This window comes from Heptranchias perlo, chromosome 33, assembly GCF_035084215.1.
Source record: "Heptranchias perlo isolate sHepPer1 chromosome 33, sHepPer1.hap1, whole genome shotgun sequence".
NCBI classification, from domain to species: domain Eukaryota; kingdom Metazoa; phylum Chordata; class Chondrichthyes; order Hexanchiformes; family Hexanchidae; genus Heptranchias; species Heptranchias perlo.
Genome location: NC_090357.1, coordinates 2,928,396 through 2,946,231, shown reverse-complemented (window position 1 = coordinate 2,946,231; position 17,836 = coordinate 2,928,396). Strand labels below are relative to the sequence as shown.

The window sequence follows — 17,836 nt, the reverse complement described above, 5'->3', positions numbered from 1 at the left end:
GCTGAGCCAATATACTGGAATTCCCCACCAACACTATTGTGGGAGCACCATCAGCACCTGGACAGCAGTGCTTCAAATGAGCCATCACCATCGTCCCAGAGTGAAAAGGGATGGGCGATAAGAGCAGCCTTGCAAATGTCACTCACAACCTGAGACCAAATTAAAACGACTATTGGCAACATGGCAGACCTGCATCATCAGTGGTGGCCCTATTTATATGGCGCCTTTCATGACCTCAGAACATCCCAAAGCGCTTTACAGCCGATAAAGTACTTTTGAAGGGTGGTCACTGTTGTAGTGCAGGAAACACAACAGCCAATTGGCGCACAGCAAGATCCCACAAACAGTAAGGTGATGACGACCAGATCATGTTTTCGTGATGTTGGTTGAGGGATGAATATCGGCCCCAGGACACCGGGGAGAACTCCCCTGCTTGTCTTTGAATAGTGCGGTGGGATGTCTTACATCCCCGAGAGAGCAGACCCGGCCTCAGTTTAACATCTTGTCTGAACAAGGTTAAGGTTCACTGTTAGAAACGACCGCCATCACTGCTGTCACTGGAGGCGCCCATTACACGATACGGCGCTGCGTCTGCGGTCAGGAGCGGCACCAATCAAACCACAGGAATTTCAACCGCCACTGAGCGCCCGGAGCCCCCGGAAACCGCCAGGTAGGCCCGAGGCCCCAGGCCGACTGCAGTCGCCATAGTTACGGTCACCTGACCGGACCGTTACCCGGCAGCCCGCGCGGGCGGCGGGAGCGAGCGAGTCCGTGAGTTCAAATCTTAACGGAAAACGCACGCACGCGCGCGCGCGCGAGGGGGGGGGGCGATAGTCACCGGGGCTCGAGGCCCGGCGCTCACCGGCTCCCCGGGGGGGGCGATAGCCCGGCCCCGGAAGCATCGCATTGACTGGAACCGTCGGCTATGCCGGAGCGAGAAGGTGGCACCGGCCTACTGACTGGTTATTGAGGCGGTGGCGGGGTTTGCGGGAGGTATGGGCGGGGTTTGCGGCCGGTGGGGGCGGGGTTTGCGGGAGGTATGGGCGGGGTTTGCGGCCGGTGGGGGCGGGGTTTGCTGGAGGTATGGGCGGGGTTTGCGGCCGGTGGGGGCGGGGTTTGCTGGAGGTATGGGCGGGGTTTGCGGCCGGTGGGGGCGGGGTTTGCTGGAGGTATGGGCGGGGTTTGCGGCCGGTGGGGCGGGGTTTGCGGGAGGTATGGGCGGGGTTTGCGGCCGGTGGGGGCGGGGTTTGCTGGAGGTATGGGCGGGGTTTGCGGCCGGTGGGGCGGGGTTTGCGGGAGGTATGGGCGGGGTTTGCGGCCGGAGGGGGCGGGGTTTGCTGGAGGTATGGGCGGGGTTTGCGGGAGGTATGGGCGGGGTTTGCGGGAGGTATGGGCGGGGTTTGCGGCCGGTGGGGGCGGGATTTGCTGGAGGTATGGGCGGGGTTTGCGGTCGGTGGGGGCGGGGTTTGCGGGAGGTATGGGCGGGGTTTGCGGCCGGTGGGGCGGGGTTTGCGGGAGGTATGGGCGGGGTTTGCGGCCGGCGGGGGCGGGGTTTGCGGGAGGTATGGGCGGGGTTTGCGGTCGGTGGGGGCGGGGTTTGCGGGAGGTATGGGCGGGGTTTGCGGCCGGTGGGGCGGGGTTTGCGGGAGGTATGGGCGGGGTTTGCGGCCGGCGGGGGCGGGGTTTGCGGGAGGTATGGGCGGGGTTTGCGGCCGGCGGGAGTTCTGAAACACTGGGACGGAGTGAGTCGGGGTCGGTGCGATTGAGCTTTGATTGTAAGCCATTGATTAATGGAGCTGCAGAGCGGAGGTAGAGTGTGCGGGATGGGGTAGTAGGAGTTTTATTGGAATCCAGAGTAAAACAGCGACCCTGGAAGTATTGATAAAATAGAGTTGGAAAAGATGCTGACTGTTGGAGGATGGAAGTAAGAGATTTTTTTTCATCTTGTGTCCTTCCTGGAGCCTCACCAGATGAGAGTAGTATTCAAGTTTTGGGCACTTGGACTTAATATATTGTAAACAATTTTACAACACCAAGTTATAGTCCAGCAATTTTATTTTAAATTCACAAGCTTTCGGAGGCGACCTCCTTCCTCAGGTGAACGATGTGGAAACGATTTCCACATCGTTCCACATCAATGTGGGAACGATTTCCACATCGTTCACCTGAGGAAGGAGGTCGCCTCCGAAAGCTTGTGAATTTAAAATAAAATTGCTGGACTATAACTTGGTGTTGTAAAATTGTTTACAATTGTCAACCCCAGTCCATCACCGGCATCTCCACATCAGGACTTAATATAGAGAGAAGAGCTTTATTAATAGTTGCATTTATTTAGAACCAAAGAAGTTTACAATACAGAGGGCGGCGATTTGCCAATTGTGTCTGCTGGCTCTTTGCTTGAACTTATCCCACTGCCCTGCTCTCTCTCCCCATAGCTGTATTAGCTCCCTCAGCTTGAAATATTTACTCGAATATCCCTTAAAAGATGCAATGGCCTCTGCCTCAACCACTCCCTGCGACAAAGCATTCTGTGCTTTAATAACCATCTGTGTAAATGTTTCCCTTAATCTCTCCTGAAGCAATCATTCAGTACCAGCGACACCACGCAAACATAAGAGAGTTAAAATGCTGTGTTTATTTCCTTCAAATATTCACTAGGGAAGATAGGAGCAACATGGCCTTCCTAAATAGCAATAATTCAAGTCGATGTAACAACTTGACATAAATGAAGTTGAAGTCCTAACTGGCTTAAAAGCAGTGGCACTTGCTAGATAAGACATATTTGGGTTCGGGTGAGTATTGAATGGAGTGTCACGGGGATCAGTTTTGGGATCCTTACTGTCTGTTTATATTAATGACTGATTCAGAAGTTCAGTGCAAACTGATCAAATTTGCACATACCAGATTAGGAGGGAGAGTTGAATCTGAGGAGGCCGTTTGGGAACTACAAATTAAGTGGGTAAAACATGGAAGTGGACAGGCGAAATTTAATATAGACTAGGGTAAAGTGCTGTGCTTTGGAAGAAAAATAGGTGACAGGTACTTCATGAATGATCTTGAAATGGGAACGGATGAAGTTGAAAGAGCTCTAGGGGTTTTAGTACACTTGATTTATGTCCAATCACTGCGGAGCAGCAGTCAACAAATCGGGTCGAAGATTGAACTATATAACGAAAACAATAGGGGGGTAAGATGGAGGGAGTTGTATTCGAGCAGAGCAGCACACAACACCACCTCTCTCGTTTGGTCACGTGGACATCAGTCACATCGTTAAAGCAAACCAAGGCACTCTGTCCTAATGAGTGACGCACGGCAAAAATGTGTGTGGGGTAGTGTTCACCTTCACTGCCTGGGCGATACTATCGCCTGAAATCAATGGCGTGTTCAGCAACGGACGTGTGATCCGCTCCGCCAGATTACCATCCAGCCGGTGAAGATCAAAGGTTACCTCGGTGGTGTAATGGTGCCTAAATATTCAAAACACAGTTACAATTAAACTATGGACTGTCACACTGCTGATGATTCAGTTATTTTTTTAAAAAAGTACAACACTGACCCATTGAACCAAAAGCACTTGGTCCTTGCTGCGTTAGCTGATGTTGGCCAGGACTTCAGTGAAACCGGGGATGGTTAATGGGCGAATCTGGGTAATTGGCCAAGAGATAGATCAGGCTGTTGATTGGCTAGTGTGCAGTACTGCTTTCTTGGCATAGGTACCAATCCCCAGACATTAGGAGAGGTGACCGAAAGCTTCGTCAAAGAGGCAGGTTTTAAGGAGCATCTTAAAAGAGGGGATAGAGAGGCAAAGAGGTTTAGGGAGGGAATTCCAGAGCTTCGGGCTGAGGCAGCTGAAAGCACGGCCGCCAATGGTGGGGCAAAGGAAGTCGGGGATGTGCAACAGGCCAGAATTGCAGGAGCACAGAGATCTTGGAGAGTTTTCGGGCTGGATGAGGTTACAGAGATAGGGAGGGGACAAGGCTATGGAGGGATTTGAAAACCAGGATGAGAACTTTAAATTCCAGGAGTCAATGTAGGTCAGCGAGCACAGGGGTGGTGGGCGAACGGATCTTGGTGTGATCAGCTTGGAGCCCGCTCCCATGAATATATGTTGAACTCATGAATATTTGTACATTATTACATTGACATTGTCCACAATGGATTCAGTGTCCATGTATTGTGCAAAAACAAACTTTCTTTTCACACAGGTTCACACACACTCAAGGGAGGGACTGATCTTTGGCTGTGTGTGTGAACAATCTATGATTAGCAGTAAGGGCCGTTGTCCATCTAAACTCTTTTTTTGCGATTTGTTATGGCAGTGATTCCTTCCTAAGCTGCGTTTAATCTGTTTCCTCCAGGATTTCCTGTCATATTGAACTTGCAAACATTACTGCCAGCTGTTTGCTCTGCTGTGTGCTAAAGATTAATGGTGATATACATGTTGTCAGCATGTATTGAGTGATGACCAGTATGGTTCCTTGTGCAGGATCTTTCAAACCCTCCGATCTTTTTGTGTGGCAACGCTGGGTAATTTTGTACCTTGAATATAAGTGATGAACTGACTCCCGTTAATAGTGAAACTAAAATTAATTTCAATTATTTTTATCTTTTACTGTTAGGGACCAAGGACAGAGCAAAATGCTACCACAGGCTGGAGTGTTCCGTTTTTTGTGGGAGATTTGCTCGGGTGAAGTTGAGGAAGGAAGTGCATTGAGAACGTTCGGCAGGTACGCACAGATAGGTGCATGATTGGCATGGGGTCTATAAAGGGGAAGCAGGGCAGGGGTGACTTTTACGTTACTGTTGCCAGGGTCAACCGCTTGAGACCGTTGTATTCTCTACTCGTGATGTCAGGGAGTACACTCTCTTTCTGTTACCTGCCTGTTGTTTTTGAGTTGCTGTTTCTCTCTCTTCTGCCCTTTTGGATTGGAGATGATGGGGAAGGAAACTACCACAGATAACTTTCTTGTGGTGAGTGGAAGATGCTGGAAGGGGAAAGAGATTTGGATTGGAGCACAGATGGAGGAAGGGATTCAGTCCACATTTTCCATTGCTATGGCGTAACTTCGAGGTGAGCTTGGTACCTCCCAATAAATAGAAATCAGTCAGGCACCGATGTTTTGATGCAATAGAAGTAGAATCCCTGACTAGAAGGAGCAACAATTACTGAAAAGATCCACACTTCCAATTGACCTGAAGGAGGCAGTACTGGGCTAACCCATTCCCCTTTAAGGATAAGGCAGTAAGTAATGAGCAGCTATCCCTTTGTACTTGTCCAGTGAGCACCCTGGGAATTTCTGTACACAAAGGGGTTGGCACTGGGATGTTTTGTTAATAGTCCAGCATTCTCTTTCTGCCTCTCTCTTTCTTTCTCTTCTATTTGTATTTCTATCTCCCTCCCCCTTTTGAGTTGTCTTCAACTTCTTTCTCTGTCTTTAATTTTGTCAGTGGCGGATGTGGGTCACTGGTCAGGGTAGAGATCTGATCTAGGTTTGCATTTTCTGTCGGCGGGTGCTGGTGGGCGGAGGGATGCGGCCAGCACTGCAAGCTGGTGGGCGGAGGGATACGGCCAGCACTGCAAGCTGGTGGACAGCTGCTACCTTTGGTACCACTGGTAGGTAGGGTATGGATCTGATTGTGTGGGGCATCCGGTGTGGGAGATAGATGAAGCCAGGACTGCAGTACGGCACATGGAGCAGGCCACTATCATCTTACTGTGTTCATTCTCTGTCGAGGGGGACAACAGTGGTGGATTTGACAAGCTCTAGTTGACCATTTTGTGTCCCGTTTGAACTGGACTATTAACAAAACATCCCAGTGCCAACCCCTTTGTGTACAGAAATTCCCAGGGTGCTCACTGGACAAGTACAAAGGGATAGCTGCTCATTACTTACTGCCTTATCCTTAAAGGGGAATGGGTTAGCCCAGTACTGCCTCCTTCAGGTCAATTGGAAGTGTGGATCTTTTCAGTAATTGTTGCTCCTTCTAGTCAGGGATTCTACTTCTATTGCATCAAAACATCGGTGCCTGACTGATTTCTATTTATTGGGAGGTACCAAGCTCACCTCGAAGTTTGGAAAGGTCACAGGTATAAATACAAACCATTTGGCCCATCTCACTCATCCTTCCATAGGAACCGATAACCCCCCCACCCCCCTTCCACTCTCCTAATCACAATATCTAACTAAATGACTCCCAAGTTTTTACCTCCACTGTCCTACCCAGAGACCATTCCATTAATCACTCGCGAAAAAGTGCTTCCTGACATCAGTCCTGAAATGTTATTAGATTGTTTCTGCCTCCTGGTCCTGCAGTCATGGTTTAATCTGAAATAAATTTTGGGATTAACTTCTTGTGTTCCATTTAGTAGCTTGTGTATATCTATATAATAACTTAAGGGGAGGCTCGATGCATACCTGAGGGAGAAGGGAATAGAGGGATATGGGGGCAAGGTGGGAAGAGATATTTAGTGTAGGAGGAGGCTCGTGTAGAGTATAAACACCAGCATTGACCAGTTGGACCGAATGGCCTGTTTCTGTGCTGTACATTCCATGTATTTCTATGTAAAATTTTTGTGTTGTAAATTCTCCGTTTCGGTATTTCTTTCTCTAACCAGTTCATCGTAGCTAAGTTGCCCATTAGTCCCTCGGGAAATACAGCATTTCACAGTGCAGGAAAGATAAGCTGATAAGAGGACCTGCTTTTTCCACGATAAACTGCTTTGCTGGTCAAATGTCAAACTTGGGCAGGAAGAAAATCTCCCAAAACTAGTAAATTCCTCAAACCGATCACAAAATAATAGACTAGCATTTCAGACCTGCCCCCTCTAGAATATCACACTGCTGTTCTGGATGCCACCTTCTCTGTTTAAATGTTTTCTTTTATAGGTTAACTAATTATGATGCCAGGATCTCTGAGGCAATTCTCTTTGTTCATCACAACTCAATTGGTTATCAGCTTCGGGTTTGTACTTCTCTGGTGGAACCATTCGAAGCTCGCATTGGATCAGAGTATATAGTACTCGGAGAGATGGAAACCACAGCAGGTAAAGTGGGGGCAGGATTTGGGGACAGAATGGATGATGATGTGCGTCCCAGCTCCATGCCTGTCTCTCGCACAAATCCCTGTTTGAATCCCTCCAATCTGGTTTCCGCACCTGCCACAGCATCGAAACGGCCCTAACCAATGCCAACGATAGCCAGCTGTACCTCTCCACCATCTCTCTCAACTTCTTCACGCCCTGTGTGCTCGCTGACTGCTTATCCAATATCCAGCTTGGATGAGTCTTAACTTTCTCCAGCTAAATATTTGGGAAGACTCATGACATCACCTTCAGTTCCCACTACAAACTATGCTGTATTGTCCTCAATCCCTGTTCTCAACTGATATCAATCCAAATAATACCTCAGACGAGACATTTTATCTTGAATAAAAGTGTTGGAGATGGTGGCAGAGGGAGAGAGCATGCCCTGGCTTGAGGAAGATATCAAGGCAGTGGAAAGGATGCAGAAAAGATTCACTTAAGGTGGAACCAGGGATGAATGGATTTAGTTACGAGGAAAGTAGAGAAATGAGCACTCTTTTCACTGAAACAGAGAAGGTTAAAAGGAGATGTGATGCAGGTATGCACAATTATGAAGGATTTTGATGAGATAAATAGGGGAAAAACACTATTTCCACAAGTTGTTGAGTTGACAACTGGAGGATGTAAATTTAAGATCACCAAAAGAATCAAGGGAGAAGTTGGGAGAAATTTCTTTTATGAGGATTGTTAGGACAGTGGTGGAAATGGAATCCATATTCGCTTTTAAAGGGGAAGTAAAAAAGCAAAAGTTTGAAAAAGTATGAGAGCCGGCACAGGCACAGTGGGCCGAATGACCTCGTGCTGTAAAATTCTATGATTCTAAGTTATGTTTCAGCCAAAAAGATAGAGGAAAGAAGCTGTACTGTAGGCTCAGGACCCCAGAGGTCAGTGCGTGATCTGCTTTCGCAGTGCCTCTATACAGACTTCTGTACCAATCAGAATCCCAGACAGCAGCGCTGGAGTATGATCACTTTTTTACAGGTTTTAAGATTCCAATGCTAGACCAATCCCTATCCAATCAATTGGAGCACCCCGTTGAGCTAGAAAGAGCACCAGGGGTTGTGGGAGAGGCAAGTAACTGGGTTTGTGTGGGTCAGTGGTAGAATTGGACAAAGAATTCCTGCCAGGTTGAGCTGCTATTTCTGAAAGCTTTGGAACAGATGGATCAGAATTCCAACCCCTGACACTCAGTCAGACTTTTATTTCAGTGTTGGCAAAGAAAGTGAGGGGGCCTACCCACTGCAAGAGTTACAAGTCCAGCTCGCATTAAATATTGGCTGCAAGGTACTTACACAATATAGTTAGTTGGTAGTTTCACTTATTATACATGGTGATTAGGTAGTATTTATAAAAGGCTATTACTCCTCACACATCAAAGAAACTCACATTTTCAGACTTCTTGTATCATACCATGGCCCTCTCACTGGCTGCTGAGCTGTTTGATAGAAATTCCTACATAACAAGAGTGACTACACTTCAAAAAATACTCCATTGGTTGTAAAGCACTTTGGGACGTCCTGAGGTCGTGAAAGGCACTGTATAAAGGCAAAACTTAAAAAAAATTTAGCTTTGGCCTCATTTGATCAGATGTATGTTGTTCCTCCAACTTCAGTCACATGAACTGATGTCATTTCCTTCATTGGAGTTGGATAGGGCACACGGCAAGAATATCCAGTCCCTTCATTACAATTGTGGTGACCCCAGCAATCCCCATAAGCTTATGATTTAAGGGGTGAAGATTTGCTTATAAGCATTTGACCGTTGTCCCTCCTACTTCTGATGAGAATTCAGGATTATGGATAGATTTCTGGATACAGAATTAACAAGGAAAAGCCAGAGACCCTTCCATTAAAGGGCTGGTGCTTGCACAAATAAAGTTGTGGAATATTTTTGGTCGACTTGGGCATAATCATTGTTCTAAACCCATATTGATTATTAGAGATTAACATGACCAAATTATTGGCTGATATTAGAAAGTTCTCTTATGGGCTCAGTAAATTGAGGGAAGTTGTGGTGTGATGGGTTGGAGCAAAGCACATGTAATTTATTTTTCCCTTTCTATTTTCACAATTTCTTTCTTGTTTCTGTTTGGGTTAATTAGACGTAGGAGTGTAATAGGGGCCCACTGGAATATTTGTACCTTGTTCTTAGATATTTTGCAATATTGGGCTGAATGTCGACTTGTGTTCCTATTGTTGATTGTACAGTAAATTTAAAATGTTATTCAGTCCCTGGATAGGTGCCCTGGCTATATTTCCACTTGGTGTCCCAGGGGCATTGAGGCCATAGTACCCTGACTGATTGATCCAACTTAACACAGGACTTCAAAATATCATTTACTTCGCCCATTCTGTCTGCTGTGCACATGCTGCACTTGTCAGATTGGCTAGATATTAATTCAATGGCACTGTGCTGCATTTTCAGGCAACGTTCCTGTGATCCAGGCTCGACTGCTGATGGACGCGGATGGAATGAACTTTCCATTACTGGAGCACGCGGTACAGGAACAGAGAAAGTACTTCCAACAAAGAGATGGAAGGAGCGAACTTGAAACTGAGGTTGTGAACAAAAGGGATGTCTGAACATGTAACTCAAATTGTCCATTGGACTCGCAGCTACTGGCAGTGACTCTCAGGCCCAGACGTGGCAGCTGTTTGTATTTACTGTGAAGACTGATCTGTCTGAACCTGCTCTGTTCTGGGCTGATGCTTAAAATCCAGTCTGTTTCCTGCACATCATCGCCTACCTCACCACTGGATGCTCCTTAACAATTTTGCTTTTCAAAAATGTTTGGTATGTTCAGGTGAAAGTAACCTCCTGTTTGGACATTTGCCCTTGTGTTTAATTAGAGTTGCAGTACTTGCAATTTCTGGAATGCTTTTTAGTATGATTTGTGCATTTTCATGATACATTGTGAACTCTTGAACATAACCCACACTGTTCAACACAATGATCGATGTAGTGCATCAGTGAAAGAAGGGAGCTGGATTTCTAGTGTGAATGTCAATTTTTTTTAGTGTTACTTATTTTCTGTTTGTAATATTCAAGATTTAAGCCTGAAAGATATTTGTTTTATTGCTGCCTTTATGGAATAAATCCCCAAAATACACAAGACAGTGGTTATGGGTCTACTTTATCCTGACGCTGCCTATTTAATCAGTTGATGCAAGGGTTCTACTAAAAGTACCAAGGTTTCTTGCTTTGTGAAAAATGGAACAAGTATTCCCAGGGATAGTGCTGAGACTGGATCCCGTTAATCTCCTATACCCATCAGTCAGAAAAATACTTTGTGATCACAATAACTCTGGGGGTAAACTCTGCACATCCCCCAATGTATGTTCTGAGTAACCTCTACACAACCCTGCCGTATCCTGCACCCTGTGAGTAACCTCTACACAACCCTGCCGTATCCTGCACCATGAGTAACCTCGACACAACCCCTGCCGTATCCTGCACCCTGAGTAACCTCGACACAACCCCTGCCGTATCCTGCACCCTGTGAGTAACCACTACACAACCCCTGCCGTATCCTGCACCCTGTGAGTAACCACTACACAACCCCTGCCGTATCCTGCACCCTGTGAGTAACCACTACACAACCCCTGCTGTATCCTGCACCCTGTGAGTAACCACTACACAACCCCTGCTGTATCCTGCACCCTGTGAGTAACCTACATGCAGTGCCTGCTGTATTCTGTGGACAGTCTCTATATGTGCCCTCAATGGGTAACTCTACACAATACTGGCTGTACACTGGACAAGGTGTGGGTAATACTGCTGTTCTAGGGGGTTATTAATCAATGCTCTTTTCTCACTGCTGCTGCCTTGATGTAAATTATCTGAGTGTCGCTGATTGGGTGTAATCGGATGGTAATATTGTTAAATACCAGAAAGTCAATAAGTTGCACTTGTTAATGCATCTGAGGAGTTTCAGTAATGTCAGTGGTCAGAAGTTCCTCTTCTCGACTGCAGTTTCTGTACGGGAGAACCTAATTTAACCAGAAATGACGATTACATCACTTTTATACACAAGTCTTTTCCTGGTTCTTGTTGGCATTTGTTTCTGTACAGCTCCAGTGTTGCCCCTTAATCATTTGCCAACAGAGCAGCAATTTAATTTGTCATCCAGGCACACGATCGTTGTGTTTGAAGATTGTTCTTTCTTTATAGTGAATGATTCTGAGGACTTTCAGGACTGCAGAGCTTGTATGTTCAGTTAGAAGATACCCCTGGGCTGTGTTAAGAACCGAAAAAGGCATCTGTCTTCGTCACTCAACATCAAATACATAAATTCACGGTTGTCCTGGGCGGCGGGGGGCAACAGGAGTCCTTTCTGCACTGAGCACTCCCCATTCATGAAGTGTATAATCATGGTGTCTCTTGGGGAGGGGGGTAGTTCTATGTGCAATTTTGAAGCAGGGAGAAAGGAAAATCGATTAATCACCCCCAAGAACAGCATTATCTAATGTCCTTTAGGGAAGGAAACCTGCCGTCCTTACCAGGTCTGGCCTATATGTGACTCCAGACCCACAGCAATGTGGTTGATTCTTAATTGCCCTCTGAAATGGCCCAGCAAGCCACTCAGATGTACAATCTCGCCAAAAAAAGTCATAAGAATAAAACCGGACGGACCACCCGGCATCGGACCACTAGGCACCGGACATGACAAAGGCAAACCAAGCCCAGTTGACCCTGCAAAGTCCTCCTCACTAACATCTGAGGACTTGTGCCAAAATTGGGAGAGCTGTCCCACAGACTAGTCAAGCAACAGCCTGACATAGCCATACTCACAGAATCATACCTTTCAGCCAACGTCCCAGACTCTTCCATCACCATCCCTGGGTATGTCCTGTCCCACCGGCAGGACAGACCGACCAGAGGTGACGGTACAGTGATATACAGTCAGGAGGGAGTGTCCCTGTGAGTCCTCAACATTGACTCTGGACCCCATGGCATCAGGTCAAACATGGGCAAGGAAACCTTCTGCTGATTACCACCGACCGTCCTCCCTCAGCTGATGAATCAGTCCTCCTCCATGTTGAACACCACTTGGAGGAAGCACTGAGGGTAGCAAGGGCACAGAATGTACTCTGGGTGGGGGACTTCAATGTCCATCACCAAGAGTGGCTCGGTAGCACCACTACTGATCGAGCTGGCCGAGTCCTGAAGGACATAGCTGCCAGACTGGGCCTGCAGCAGGTGGTGAGCGAAGCAACACGAGGGAAAAACTTACTTGACCTCGTCCTCACCAATATACCTGTCGCAAATGCATCTGTCCATGACAGTATTGGTAGGAGTGACCACCGCACAGTCCTCGTGGTGATGAAGTCCCGTCTTCGCACTGAGGATACCATTCAACGTGTTGTGTGGCACTACCACCATGCTAAATGGGATAGATTCAGAACGATCCAGCAGCTCAAAACTGGGCATCCATGAGGCGCTGTGGGCCATCAGCAGCAGCAGAATTGTATTCCACCACAATCTGTAACCTCATGGCCCGGCATATTCCTCACTCTACCATTACCAACAAGCCAGGGGATCAACCCTGGTTCAATGAGGAGTGTAGAAGAGCATGCCAGGAGCAGAGCAGCACCGGGCGTACCTAAAAATGAGGTGCCAACCTGGTGAAGCTGCAACTCAGGACTACATGCATGCTAAACAGCGGAAGCAACATGCTATAGACAGAGCTAAGCGATTCCACAACCAACGGATCAGATCAGTCCTGCCACATCCAGACGTGAATGGTGGTGGACATGGGAGGAGGAGGCTCTGTAAACATCCCCATCCTCAATGATGGCAGAGTCCAACACGTGAGTGCAAAAGACAAGGCTGAAGCGTTTGCAACCATCTTCAGCCAGAAGTGCCGAGTGGATGATCCATCTCGGCCTCCTCCCGATATCCCCTATCCCCACCATCACAGAAGCCAGTCTTCAGCCAATTCGATTCGCTCCACGTGATATCAAGAAACGGCTGAGTGCACTGGATACAGTAAAGGCTATGGGCCCCGACAACATCCCGGCTCTAGTGCTGAAGACTTGTGCTCCAGAACTAGCTGCGCCTCTAGCCAAGCTGTTCCAGTACAGTTACAACACTGGCATCTACCCGACAATGTGGAAAATTGCCCAGGTGTGTCCTGTCCACAAAAAGCAGGAAAAATCCAACCCGGCCAATTACCGCCCCATCAGTCTACTCTCAATCATCAGCAAAGTGATGGAAGGTGTCGTTGACAGTGCTATCAAGCGGCACTTACTCACCAATAACCTGCTCACCGATGCTCAGTTTGGGTTCCGCCAGGACCACTCAGCTCCAGACCTCATTACAGCCTTGGTCCAAACATGGACAAAAGAGCTGAATTCCAGAGGTGAGGTGAGAGTGACTGCCCTTGACATCAAGGCAGCATTTGACCGAGTGTGGCACCAAGGAGCCCCAGTAAAATTGAAGTCAATGGGAATCAGGGGGAAAACTCTCCAGTGGCTGGAGTCATACCTAGCACAAAGGAAGATGGCAGTGGTTGTTGGAGGCCAATCATCTCAGCCCCAGGGCATTGCTGCAGGAGTTCCTCAGGGCAGTGTCCTAGGCCCAACCATCTTCAGCTGCTTCATCAATGACCTTCCCTCCATCATAAGGTCAGAAATGGGGATGTTCGCTGATGATTGCACAGTGTTCAGTTCCATTCGCAACCCCTCAAATAATGAAGCAGTCCGAGCCCGCATGCAGCAAGACCTGGACAACATCCAGGCTTGGGCTCATAAGTGGCAAGTAACATTCGCGCCAGACAAGTGCCAGGCAATGACCATCTCCAACAAGAGAGAGTCTAACCACCTCCCCTTGACATTCAACAGCATTACCATTGTCGAATCCCCCACCATCAACATCCTGGGGATCACCATTGACCAGAAACTTAACTGGACCAGCCATATAAATACTGTGGCTACAAGAGCAGGTCAGAGGCTGGGTATTCTGCAGCGAGTGACTCACCTCCTGACTCCCCAAAGCCTTTCCACCATCTACAAGGCACATGTCAGGAGTGTGATGGAATACTCTCCACTTGCCTGGATGAGTGCAGCTCCAACAACACTCAAGAAGCTCGACACCATCCATGACAAAGCAGCCCGCTTGATTGGCACCCCATCCACCACCCTGAACATTCACTCCCTTCACCACCGGCGCACAGTGGCTGCAGTGTGTACCATCCACAGGATGCACTGCAGCAACTCGCCAATGATTCTTCGACAGCACCTCCCAAACTCGCGACCTCTACCATCTAGAAGGTCAAGAGCAGCAGGTACATGGGAACAACACCACCTGCACGTTCCCCTCCAAGTCACACACCATCCCGACTTGGAAATATATCGCCGTTCCTTCATCGTCGCTGGGTCAAAATCCTGAAACTCCCTTCCTAACAGCACTGTGGGAGAACCTTCACCACACGGACTGCAGCAGTTCAAGGCGGCTCACCACCACCTTCTCAAGGGCAATTAGGGATGGGCAATAAATGCTGGCCTTACCAGCGATGCCCACATGCCATGAACGAATAAAAAAATATCTCCAGAGTTTTCAATTTTAAATTTCTTTTCAAGTTAACCTCTACACTGTTGGACAGCAATCAAGGTTGGGTGCGAATTTGCTTATATTCCGATTACCGTTCAGTGCAGCAATCAGCAGAGGTTTAAAAAAAAAGGAGTAATCCTTGAATTTCCGATAATGGAGCAAAAGGGGCATGAGCTGGCCTGTTGCACAGGCTTGCCAAATTTGTACGGGCTACTCGTGCAGGAAAAGCTTTCCCAGAGAGCTTGGCGTGTAGCACGCTTTGCTGGGGGCTGAGAAAATCTGGCAAGGGAGAAGCTCTGAAAAGGGCAGTAACTAGCAATTAAAGGAGAGGTTGTGGTGGGGACATAAAAATGGAACAATTGATCAGACTGGATACTGAAGAGTTGGAGGTCCTGCTGCAGGAAGTGCATCAAAGGAGGATGCCTGAGTATGTGCACGCTGTGTAAAGAAAGGCTGTTCAGAGTCCGTACAGTCATCCAATGTCCCTTGCACCTGGCTGCGAATGAGGGAGAAGTTTGCTGGTATTAGGAGGAAGGCAAAGGTGAGTGTGCTCTTGCATAGAACGTTCAGCACAGAAACAGGCCATTCGGCCCAACAGGTCTATGCCGGTGTTTATGCTTCTCCCACCCTATTTCATCTCACCCTATCAACATAAACGTCTATTCCTTTCTCCCTCATGTGTTTATCGAGCTTCCCCTTAAATGTATCTGTGCTTTTCGCCTCAACCACTCCTTGCGGGAGCGAGTTCCACATTCTCACCACTCTCTGGGTAAAGAAGTTTCTCCTCAATTCCCTATTGGATGTATTAGTTGTTGGGATAATTCGTTCCTTATCCTTTAAACAGATTTGAAAATCTGGAGACCATAATATGTCTGATAATTCACTTAATTTATTATTGACAAAACATTAATCTTGAACAACCAGACAGAGCAGCGCACATTAGCCTTGCGTCCAGCACTCACGTGCGTGGATTTAATGAGGAACTGTGAAGATGGCTTCTCCAAGTCTGTTCATGCCACCAAGTCTTGAAGGCAGCAAAAGGTCTCTTTCTAACAAAAACACTGGGCTCAATTTTAAAACCGAGCCGGGAAGGGGGCGGGGGGGGGGTCAGATTGAGACCGGGAAACCCATTAGAACGGGCTTCCTGGACATCCTTACAATTTTGACGTAAGGACGTCTTATTTTTTTTGTCGGTTTCCCGCCCGACACACCAGCCTGACTGTCGGACGGGAGACCAGCCAGGGAGAGGATGTGTTCAGGTAAGTCTGCAGGTAAGTCTTTGTTGTATGGATAGGGCGGGGGGGCATGGGTGGGCATAGGTTGGCACAGGGGTCATGAGTCATGGGGGAGGGATCGGGGGTCAGTCACGGGGAGGGCATGTCGGGAGACACGTGGGGGTCCTCGATCGTTGGGGGGGGGATCGGGGGTCGGAGGATCGGAGTGGGGGGGAGGATCGGAGTCAGGGGTCGCAGGGTCAGGGTTGGGGGGGGGGATCGGGGTCGGGGGTCAGAGGATCGGAGTAGGGGGGAGGATCGGGATCGGGGGTCCACAATCGGGAGGGGGGGCGGCGATTGGGTGTCTGCGATCGTTGGGGGGAGTCAGTGCAGGTAGGCTTGTTGGGCCTGGGGGAAGCACTCCTGCTGCTCCGGGCCCACAAGTGTTGTGCCTTTCTAGGCACCTACCTCTTAGTCTCGGGCCTTCTCGCCTCCTTTCACAAAACATAAAACAGAAGGTCCGAGAATTCCAGCCCACTGGGGTTGAAATCTGGAAGCCCAGAAAAATGGAAGCCCGAAGCCTCCTTTAAAGGTTTTAAGGCCCAAGCCGCCTCCTGGGAGCAGGTTGGTCGCCCGCCCCGGTGAAAACCGGAAATGGGCGGGTTGGAGCCGGGTCTGAAATGGTGGCAATTTTCAATGCCCCTCCGCCCCCAACCCACCCGTTTATCACTTTGAAAACTGAGCCCACTGTATCTCTTATACCATTTGCTTTAATGGTCTGCTTCCTGCTGGATGCAACACTATCTGATGTTTTATGACCACCCAGTTGTTCAAACCGATTGCCAAACAGAGATGAGGGGCCCCATGTCTTTTCACACTATACTGTTACTTCGTCAAGCTATTGCATTGTTGTAAACAACCTTTGATGTATGCTATATAGAAACATATTACCTTTTATATTGCAGCAACCTCCTTCCCTTATACCATCCTCTGCTGTGTTGAAAAGTCTGTATTTTAAGACTATGTGTTTTAATCCTAATAATCCTTTAAGCTCAATATTATTCACCTAGCTTATTTACTTAATAATCTATATGTGCCTATCCGTCTTTGGCCGTGAAACTCATCTTCTCCAATGTTATCAGCGTCATTGAGGGGAAAAGACAGTTTTGCGAGAACACAGGTTAAACCAATTCTGTCCACATTACTGTTCCGTCTTTGTTATAAATTAAAGCAATGTAGAAACATACCGATATGCTTACATTAGTGATGATCTTATATTTATGGCCCCTAGATTTGGACTCCCCCATAAGTGGAAACATCTTCTCCACGTCTACCCTGTCAAACCACTTCATAATTTTAAAGACCTCTATTAGGTCACCCCTCAGCCTTCTCTTTTCTGGAGAAAAAAAGCCCCAGCCCGTTCAGTCTTTCCTCGCTTCCTCCTGTTGCACACATTCTTGGACCCATTGAGCCTCACACCCTCAGGGTGGTACCATTTTAAACATTGTCCACAACCATTGCCTTTTTGCACTCACTTTCATCATGTCAAAGCTGCATGACACAACTCTTGCAGACGGAGGTGATGGATGTGGGATAGAAAACATGCTCAGACCTTCAGCCCAAAGCCCTCCTCCTCTACTGCTAGGGGATTTTTTTTGTATCATGCATATACCAGGATGGCAGAAGGCAAACTCGAAGGACCTTGGTCGGTTTTCGTCTATCAATTCATAAGCTCCTATGTTCTCAGTGGGCTCAGAAGCCATAGATGGAGAAAGAAGGAAAGACGTGCATTTATATAGCCCCTTTCACAACCTCCAGACATCCCAAAGCACTCCACAGCCAATTAAGTACTTTTGAAGTGAAGTCACTGTTGTAATGTAGGAAACATGGCAGCCAATTTGCACAGAGCAAGCAATAAAGTAATAACCAGATAATCTGTTTTTTTTAAGTGATGTTGGTTGAGGGATAAATTGGCCAGGACACTGGA

The 17,836-nt window shown here is 47.8% G+C and overlaps 1 protein-coding gene across 4 annotated transcripts; it reads left to right on the top strand.

Moving 5' to 3' along the window:
* Window positions 1–522: 522 nt before the first annotated feature.
* Window positions 523–10,196, top strand: ten1 (TEN1 subunit of CST complex). Of its 4 annotated transcripts, none has more exons than XM_067970855.1 (4): window positions 523–670; window positions 4,620–4,727; window positions 6,888–7,045; window positions 9,509–10,196. In XM_067970855.1, the coding sequence occupies exons 2-4, from the start codon at window positions 4,639–4,641 to the stop codon at window positions 9,664–9,666; spliced, it is 405 nt and encodes a 134-aa protein (XP_067826956.1). In that variant the 5' UTR covers window positions 523–670; window positions 4,620–4,638; the 3' UTR covers window positions 9,667–10,196. The 4 variants fall into 4 exon arrangements, with proteins under 4 accessions (XP_067826956.1, XP_067826953.1, XP_067826954.1 ...); XM_067970852.1 differs by lacking the exon at window positions 523–670 and adding an exon at window positions 677–771; XM_067970853.1 differs by lacking the exon at window positions 523–670 and adding an exon at window positions 798–941.
* The last annotated feature ends 7,640 nt before the right edge of the window (window positions 10,197–17,836 follow it).

What these genes read in the sequence shown, in the direction of transcription:
- ten1 (XM_067970855.1), top strand. Translation starts at nt 4,639, where the DNA reads ATGCTACCACAGGCTGGAGTGTTCCGTTTTTTGTGGGAGATTTGCTCG. An exon ending in GCATTGAGAACGTTCGGCAG is followed by an intron (nt 4,728 to 6,887) that starts GTACGCACAGAT and finishes TTTCTTTTATAG; the next exon opens with GTTAACTAATTATGATGCCA. An exon ending in AGAGATGGAAACCACAGCAG is followed by an intron (nt 7,046 to 9,508) that starts GTAAAGTGGGGG and finishes CTGCATTTTCAG; the next exon opens with GCAACGTTCCTGTGATCCAG.